Genomic DNA, 9,705 nt, shown 5'->3' with positions numbered 1-9,705 from the left:
TGTGATGCCTTCAATAGAACAAAGGTAGCAGTCTTCTCAGGAATTAAAATACTGCATTTACGTTTCTTTAAAGGGGAAGATTAATTATACAATATATTGACAGGTGCATTTATTAACGTACATTTTATTTTCTACGGGGAACATAATTTTCTTTGGAACCTTCCTATGTATTTTCAGGCTTTAAATGTTTTAATGAGTGTGTATTCACAGCACAGGTAGGATATAATCACATTATTAACTCCTGTCTTCCAGATAATTGGCATGCATATTGAACTCAAAGTAATCCTAGTTTTAAGTGCTTTAGGACTGGTTTTTCCAGTGTCCTGATACATTACAATGCTTTACATGTTTAAAGAAAAGTTCTTTTTCATGATAAAGGTAAGCATTCCACTTTCCTGCACTGCAAACTTCGACTGTCTCCAAATGAGCACCCAGAAAATGAGGAACAGAAACAAGATCCTTGAAGAAAACTCTGGCGTGTAGGACTTCCCCTGGCACCGTGCAGGGCTGAGCAAGGCCCAAAGGGAGATCACCGTGGCTGTCCTAAGCAGTGGCGGCTCCTAGAGCTGATTTAGGGGCCCGGGGCATGGCATGGCCCAGGCACTCCCAGCCTGGAAGTCACTGCTACGTTTCATCCCTGTCTCACAGCAATGACAAAATGGAGTGTTGATAAGGTGCGACTCCTAATAAGGTGAAAATGTAATGGCAGGGTAAATAAAAACCTAGCAATCCAGGAGATATTTAAACTAACATACACGCTATCCCCCATTTCAGTGATACTTGTTCCATTTCAGCCATTTTCAAACTTTGTACACTCTGGGTGACTATGAACGTACACCTTGGGGGGAAAAGAACAAAACTCTATTTGCTTCTTTCATGTTGGTAACTAGTACATAAAAACATTCCCAGTGGAGTTTCACCAGCTCAGAGGGAAGCTGAGCACCTGCTGCCCCCACTTTCACAGGAACTGCAGTATGCCTGACTTGCTGCTGGCTACAGTCTCAGTGGATGCTGCTAAATCCGCCTGTGGGAGAGGCAGAATCCTGTTCTTATTACCCAGGCTGTTTTGCTACAGTTAGCTACTCTTACCATTTTTTTTTCCTGTTTCATTCGGCCATAATAGGGAGGCTTGAAGAGGAGATGGAAAAGAGCAGATTTTGGCATTCTAACAATGTTAATTAACTTTCAACCTAATACAGTAATAAAAAAATGGAAAAAAGTGGAGGCAAATCAATAAAAACTGATCACATAAGAGCGCAGACATCCCGATTTCTCAAACTGTCTAAAACTACAGCTTCACTGACCTGAATGAAGCCAGGTTGATTTATGCTAGCTTTTCCTAGTTTACGTATTCACATCTCTCGATGATTCTCTGGCACTGTATTAGATGAGTGTAGGCAAAATATTCCTGTAAAAGTAATCATTAGTGACAAGGGTAAAAGCTAAGCAAAATAAAAAGGCAAGAGCCAGAAAAAGTGGAGCTGTAGCAAACATAGCAGTACACTGATGTTTTTTTCTGGACAATAAAACTGATGCTTGTTAAAGATTCAATAACGATTATTTTTTCCCCTGAAATATCTGTTTGCATGGTTGAGATCATAGCTATTACTTTTCCTAACAGTAGAAACCTTTGGCTGAATGTTATGCAAAGTACAGCTATTCCTGTAGATAAGCACCTTGCTTACAGTAAACAAGTGCCAACATCAGTATACCAGAAGACACAAACTGTAATTTGCATGTCTAGACTTTATTATTACAGCATTTTAGTTGCAACTGATCCCAGACATATAACTCAACGTAATTTTACACTTCATTATGCCTGCTGCTCTTTTCCCAAGCAGAATCAGCATTTAAAAAGAATTGCAGAATTTCAGCATTGCTAAAACGCCATGGAAATGATAGTGTGTGCCAATCTGTAGAGCAAACCCGTTTTTTCCACAATCCTTCCCTCTTCCCACTAGTCATTATCTATTCATAACAGATTTTATGCTATTTTTCAGATTCATAAAATACAGAACTACAAGATATGACTTTTTGTATTAAGAAATTATCCAAGCAAGAGCTTTTGAGCCTGTAGACATAGTCAGTTACACGTAAAGGAAAGCAGAAAAGCAACCCAAAACCTAATCTAGGTCTGGAGAATGACCTGACCATAGGCCTTTTCTATTACTCTAAATTTCCTATAATAATGTACATATTTAAGTAAGATATATTTAATGATATTACTGTATTATTTCCCCTTGGCGTGTGCGATAGGAGATTAAAGCAAGTCATAATTATCCCTTGTATTGCTTTGCAAGCTAACAGTCAATGTGACTGGCGATCTGGAAGGTAGTCTGTAGTGTGCTCCAGCCACAGCTTTGAAAACTGCTGACATTTCTGATACAGCAAGCTCAACATAGAGGAACGTTCTGAAATTACCACATCACCTACTTCTATTTATCCATACTTCCCAGCTCTGTGACCTTCTAAGGACATAAAATCGTTCACATGTAATTTGTCCTTACTTACTCCATTGTCCTGCAGGCCGTGGAGGATTACCCAGGGAGATTTATGGACACCTGACTTCATGGTGTGCACACGCTGTTCCAAAATAAACCAAACCCCAAAACCACCACCAATAAAAACCACCCCAGTGCTTTTTGTCTTTTGAACAGGATTCCCTCCCCCCAAATAAGCGGGGCTCCAAACCTGCATCGTGAAAGATTAAGCCATCACAAGTCAAGCTCAGGGTGGTGACTGAAAAATACATATGAATTAGGCTACTACAGCAGGCCATGAGAATAAGGGAATGAAAAACATTTATTTAATATTGTATTTACTTATTCATGTAGAATAGTAAAAAAAAAAATGTTTGAGAGTCCCCTAGGCCTTACATTGCAAATGCACCTTTTACTAGAAACTGTTGCAATGTCTGAATGCTTAGAAAGATCTATAAGCTGCCATGCCATCAGGAGAAAACACCATGCCAGTCATTTTCAAAAGGGTCTTTCCATAAATTACTTTATTTCTCATTAAATGAGCACAGAGTCATTACCATATTAATAACAGATATGTTTATTATTACATATCCATCAGTGCGGCTTTCAATACCACTTGAAACATGCAAATCGTCCTAAGGACGAATCAGTTTTCCAGTGCTTCTTAATTTAATACACAACTGCAAAGCCATTATAAATTACTGAGGAGGTATTTGGTTAAGAAATAAAATAAAATAAAACCATACTGCCCATACCATGAACGTATTCCTGCTACAAAGCAAGAGTCTGACAGCATTTACTGAAATTCCTGAATTACCCCGAGCTTTTGTGTTATATGCTTTTTTTTTTTGCATTGCCTACACATCTCTTGGCTTATAAAACAGAATCAGTCTTTCTTTGTAAGAGGAATTCTCATTCAAAGATTGTACTTAATTTAGAAAATGCATCTAGCATCTACAATACTTCAACCAATTAAAATTCAGTAAAAACCACTGATATGCAAGTTTTTTAGAGGTTTCCTTTGTTTAGTTTTAGATTTCTACATTTATTGACATGGCAATAATACAATTATCTCAAATTAAGGCACTAAAAGGCAACGTAAAACCCAGTAAAAGTGTTCTAAGAATAATTTACATTTCAAACAGTGCATATATTTCTTAAATGTTTGTTAACTTAATGTATGTTATCACTTAAAATTGTAAGGCAATACACTATACAGTTACAGAAATGATGTACCCCAAAATATGCTTCCAAACTTGGTGGTTCTTTTTACTGTTAGTTTCTAATGCCTCTATAGTAAAATAATTCAGTATGGCTTGGCAAAAATGCATAGATTAAAGGCAATTACTTGTTTTCCCCCCTTTACAAACCTGCTGAATCAGTATTTTGTAAAGCATAATGCAAAATATTTAACACTTTGATCCATTCCATAGTGGGTGGTTAGCATTAAGGCTGTTAAGAACTCTGCAGTGAAGGCACTGAAGTTCAAGTGATAAGGCTTCATTTTTAAGCTAGTTCTGCAGTCTTCAAGAGCACAACTTTGAGTCTTGAAAGCAATTGCAGTCCTTCTCATTGAGAAACCTTCCTCCTCTCTCTGTTCCATATGCTCATCTTGACATAAATATCCCCTTCACAGGGTAAACAGTCCTTTTCTTTCACTGATACGAAGAAAGTTGGCTGCATTTCATCGTGATTGACAGGCTTTTTTTAAAAATCCAAAAAGGCAGCACCTTTTTTTTTTTATACACCTAGCTAAGCTTTATTTGCTTTAACTTGCATTACATAGTAATAATTAATCTAATCTACCTTTAGGCAAACCCGCAATTAAACACCCTCAGCGTGCTTTTGTGCCAAAGCAAGGAGGAGACAGTAATAGCAATCTTAACCCTGAAGCCTGTGATAGTTATGTTGAAAGGAACAACAGCCCATCTGCACTGCTCTGTGTGGTTAAAAAAAGCCCTGTTTCTCAGACCGCATCCCATGAGATTCCATTTAGCGCTGTACGTGTGGTTAGCTGGAACAAAGAAGAAAACAGACAATTAATAACAAATAGAAAAATTAGCTTCATAACACTAGTGCCCATTTGCCAAGCACTTCAGTGAAGAAAATATTTTACGTTAACAAAATATTTTTTCCATTGACATGGTACAATATTGAGATCATACCTAAACAATCATCCACAAACTGTTCTTAATTTCTAACAACATTACATGAACACACAGATCAGACAGATGATAATATTACTGCAGCTTTACAAGTAAATGAGTAAGAGTAAACAATCATGGGTGTATTCATGGCAAATGCAAGGTGACCCTTTCACTTGCGGGACAAGAAAAGGCTCTCTGTAGGCCTAAGAGCACGCACATGCAGTTGCCAGAGCTCATCTGATGCGCGGGAGGCTTGTTTTGTTTGTTTTTGAACATGCATTAATTTGATCAGGTGCCCAAGTCCAAATATATTAAAACAAAACACTGTCAACTGTGCTGATACAATGTGTATAAATTAGCACACTATAAACTATGAAGTGCAATTTCAGATCTAGAAGCAGTACTGCAAACGCTAGCAAGTTCATCATGAAGTTCTGATTCATATTTACTAGTGATAAATTATTAAAATGAGGAAAAGAACTTAAGATGAACTTATATGTGAAGCTCCTTTTAATGGGTCTGATACACCTCTCCATGAAGTCAATGAAGTGCTGCCAACCAACCGCAAAGAAAGGTGGATTTAAGACTAAAATGCCTTAAAGCATGTGCTAACATCTGTATCCATTTGAGAAAATAGTTAATGCCTGCTTACATGGTAGGACTCCATCACCGAGATCAAGTTCTGCTATACTGTCTGACAAGAGAACAATTTTCAGATACTTAGTAAAAGCTATACACATATATCCCATAAAAATCATCACTGCTTCTCTTACTCCCACATCTAGGTAAACAGGTCAGGATGAGAACTGCAGGGTGCAGTGTCTTGAGTTCAGAGAGGCTGATCTATCAACTCGCTGCCTCCTGAAAGGAAAAGAGCTCGCTGTTCCTCCACTTCTTCACCTTCCTGACCCCAGGGGAGCACTCTCCTACCTACCTGTCCTCAGCTTTGGCAATCACCGCCCTTCTCAGTGGGCTGATTCCCCTCACTAGGCTCAGCAAAATAAGTCTACATTTTTTTGACAGTGAGGAAACTGAATTGTGGATCTTCATGGAAGGGTCCAAATTGGATCATTTCAAGCACTTACCCAGGATCCAATGACAGAAGAGCAGGGAAAAAAGACAGAGAGAAAATCCTCCCCCTTAAGTAGCAACAGGCTGTCACATTAGCTCAGCTACTATGCAATGACCAGCTAAGTGTTCAATATATAAGATCGTTGTAAATTTATTTAATAATCTGAATTTAAACATCTTGTACATCAGAAGCGAATTTTTCCTAAAATAAATCCAATGCCTCATTTTTCTAAACATACAGGATGGAATATGTAGTTATATCAGGGCACAGGTTGGCCATCACACTATATGACAGCAGTGATTGTCCAGTTCATAGACACAATTAACATCACATTTGTCTAAGAAAGTCACAAAAACATCCACAGTAGCACAGCTGGAAAGAGAAGTTCCTATCTGACCTTTTTCTGATGCTTATTTGCTCAGTGTAACTCTGAATCTTTTCATTGTTTGCTTGCATTGCTCTGCAGGTGCCACTCAAGCCCCACTACATTCCAGTCAAGCCAGTGACATCTGTCTGATGAGGATGTAGCGTGCCACAAAAGCCACCCAAGCAGCTCCTCGTGCATCAGCAAGGTGCGGGGGCTCCCCACCTGCCTCCTGCACACACCTCCGTGCAGCACGACGGGCTGACATCACACACATACCCAGCACTCTTGCTGGTCAAGTACTGTGCCCCTCTAAATTGCTTATGCTCAATATGCTTCTTCCACCATACCCAGTGCCTACAATACGCAGCGTTAAAATGGAGTTTGCTGTAAATTAATTATAGGTTCTAAGAAGCTATGTCAATATGAAACATCATTAAGAAGCAAGATTTCTAAGGTCAAATATCAATTATGTCATCAAACTCACTGACGGATTTGGGCTCAGTCTAGAAAAGTAATATAAATGTTTGATTCACATCACACTCTGTTAGGAAAATTCAAGAAGTTAAAGATACCATGCGGGTATTAACTTCTTAATTGACAGAAAAGCTTAAGAGCTTTATTTCTTCCCAAGAAGCTGGAAGATCCCATTGGGTCATGGAGAAAAGTGTGAACAGAGGTTGTACGCTAGAGCAGATGGAGAAAATGTCAGGCTGCAGTATTCTGAAAAGCTGATTCCACCTGATACTTTTAAGTGCAAGCCAACCATCTTCACCCTTCCTCCTTCCATTTTTGAGACAGATCTGGTGCTTTCTGGACTCTTCTATGAACCACTGCAACTCCTAACCCAACAGAAAACCACATGCTTTTCTTTTGTGGGGTTAGGGTTGCGGGTTTTTTGTTGTTCTGCTTTAGGTTTTTTGGCTTTTCTTTAGTGAAAACATTGCTGGAAAATAGATCAGTTTACTGTGGTAATCTGTGAAGCATGAGCTGACACAAGATAAAAGCGCAGGAACGTGCAGCTCTCCTCCTTCTGGTGCTGGTGAGATATTAGGCTCACTGTATCTCTAGGATCTTAAGAAAGAGCTTTAAAGATGGTGTTTCTTGTTTTTTAACAAAGTTCCCACTCACTACTTGCTTATTTCTATGATTCTCTAACACTCTCATGTGACAAATGCCAATAAGATTAATAACAGAAATTGATCTCCCCAAACAGACCCATTCCTTTAAGAGCTACTGTAAAGATTCAAATATGTTCCAAATCTGTTCATTCTGTAAGAGATTAGCTACAAACTTGTTCTTGCTAAAGGCAACCCTAAACCGGCATTTCTACTAAGACAGAGTGAAAAAGAATCAATGAACTGATTTAAGAAAATGGATCTGCTCCCATAAAAGCGCATGGATGAAAACTTCTATGCTTTTCCAATTAGCTCTAAAACGTCTGGAAAAAAAGTTAAGATCTTGAAATGAAAAACCTGAGAGATCGCATAGTCATGCTGAAAAAAAGAAATCTATCGAAAAGCTAACCGCTATGAGATATCTGAATACCAGAGCTGTTCTGCCTATAGTAGGTTTTTAATCTTCCCCCCCCCCCTTTTTTTTTAATTCTGTGTGTGCACATGCAAATTCCCCCTTCACACTCTAGCATGAGATTTACAGTTACTGCAGTGTAGCTCATCTGAAGAGCAGAAAACAGACCTTAAAAAAAATCTGGTTATTACAGCTTCCAGAGGACCTCACAAGGACAAATGGAAAGGAAAGCATACTCAGAGCACAATTCAAACAGTCTTTTGGAAAAGCAAGCCTACAACTCTGAATATCTAAACATGAAATAAAGGAGTATGCCCTATCTTTACAAAGTCAACTCCTCATAGGGTAAGGTTTGGCAGGGAGGAAGGAAGAACCTGTATACTCAATAACAGAGGATAATTTCTAAAACATCCAATCAGGACTATGATCTTCCAAGTGTTGCTTTAGATTATTCCAATTAATACAGCTTAAAGATGGATGTAAATGGTGTATTAAAATAATTCTTTCCAAACCAATTGGCTCATTGGGTTGTTTTGGGGGGAGTTGGTTATTTTGGTTTTGTGGTTTGTTTTTTTTTACTGTCCAAGAATGCTACCTCATTCAAAAGATTCTCAGTTACTTTGACACCTTTTTCTGTAAGCAATGAATGTTGACTAGCATTATTTCAGTGTCACATTTTAAAAACTCTTTTAAAACTGTATTAATGAATTTTACATTTTCAGTTCTGTTGGTTTTTTCCAGAATTTATGGTAGGATGGACATTCAGTATCAAAATCATTCCACCTAATTCTTTTAATTAGCAGATAATGTGCTTTTTCTTTCAGTCTTAGGTAGTCCAAGACTCACTGAAAAATTTTACTACTCTGTAAAAGTGTTCTTTAACCAGTTCTAAGTACTTCTATTATAGTTATCTGCCTATTTAAAAGGTCTGCCTTTAGTAACTAGTTTCTAGAATCCTGATTATTGTTCAAATAAATGTATCACGATATATAAAAGCACTTCATATTTTTCTGAACCACAGAACAGTACTTCTTCAATAGTCCTGTTGTAAATGAAGATGATGTTAAACAACAGCTATTAATTATGCATACTTTAAAATCGGCGGGTGTAATTTATATCAAAAAGTCTTAAAAGATCTGGCTAAAGCCTATGGAGGGGTCTAACATTTTTCAGTAGATCTTGGAAAATTGAGGACTGAAGGAAAAATAAGTTTGGAAATGCTGCGAAGCTTTATAAAAGCTTTTGGATCTTGGATGATCACTTCTGCTTTAGCGTTAATTATGGGGACAAGAAAATTAGCACCCTTTTATCTTCCAGATTTTTTCCCTACTCTTCTCTGCAGGAAGATGTTTCACGATATGCCCAGTGTCTCTTTACATGCAAAAGTTTGCTTTTATTGCATTTTATGCAAGGAATGTTTGCAGGACATTTATTTCGGTACCACTGCCAATTTAGGTAGACTCTCCCTACTCAGACGCTACTTTCCACTTCATACTGTAAACCCAATCGGTTATTTTGGGGGAAAAGGAACGCATATACTGTAAGAGGAAGCTAATGCAGGTTAAAAATCAGCTTACAGTAACCTAGCATTAAAAAAGCATATTTTACATCTGGCCCTGGTTAATGCAGGGGTCACAAACAGCTTACGAAAACAACTGCTGGGATAGGAGAAGACAGGGAATATCAAGCAGGGAGAAAGAATGGAATTAATACTTAATCTGCCTCACACCAAAAGAAGTGGCATAACAACAGACTGAGCATCTGTAAGTTTCTCATTACACGCCCCATGTGCAGAAGACTTCTAGCTTATGCAAGCTCGATGAGTCAATCCATGACTGACTATGCAGATCATCCTTGCAGGTAAATGCCACTGCTGCTGTATCTACTGAGTCTTGCCTTTAAACAGGAAAAAAATGCAACCAGCTCCCTCACATGCATTGGCAGGCCAGGCACTGCCATCTCTACGCTGCCTTGCCAAATCCAAAGAACTGATCTATTTACCACAATAGCTGGAGAATTCTGTTTGTTCCTTCCTTCAGGATTTGAGAAAAGATTGAGATCAGCAGTTCAACGGTCATAAATGTGGAATTATTTCACATTAAGTAAGACTTA

General features: G+C 38.2%; 1 protein-coding gene across 2 annotated transcripts in view; it reads right to left on the bottom strand.

Annotated features, from left to right (window-relative positions):
- Window positions 1-2,987: 2,987 nt before the first annotated feature.
- Window positions 2,988-9,705, bottom strand: part of ROCK1 (Rho associated coiled-coil containing protein kinase 1) — a 92,689-nt gene continuing 85,971 nt past the window's right edge. The window contains exon 33 of one of the 2 annotated variants that reach the window (XM_054189724.1): window positions 2,988-4,494. In XM_054189724.1, the coding sequence (XP_054045699.1) occupies window positions 4,491-4,494 (4 nt within the window). In that variant the 3' untranslated portion in view covers window positions 2,988-4,490. Of the gene's footprint in view, window positions 4,495-6,091; window positions 6,421-9,705 lie in introns of those variants that run through there. The other variant, XM_054189726.1, reaches the window with a different exon arrangement.

Source organism: Rissa tridactyla, chromosome 2, assembly GCF_028500815.1.
Source record: "Rissa tridactyla isolate bRisTri1 chromosome 2, bRisTri1.patW.cur.20221130, whole genome shotgun sequence".
NCBI lineage: Eukaryota > Metazoa > Chordata > Aves > Charadriiformes > Laridae > Rissa > Rissa tridactyla.
The sequence above is the reverse complement of the archived record's forward strand: the minus strand, read 5'-3'. Positions and strand labels throughout refer to the sequence as shown.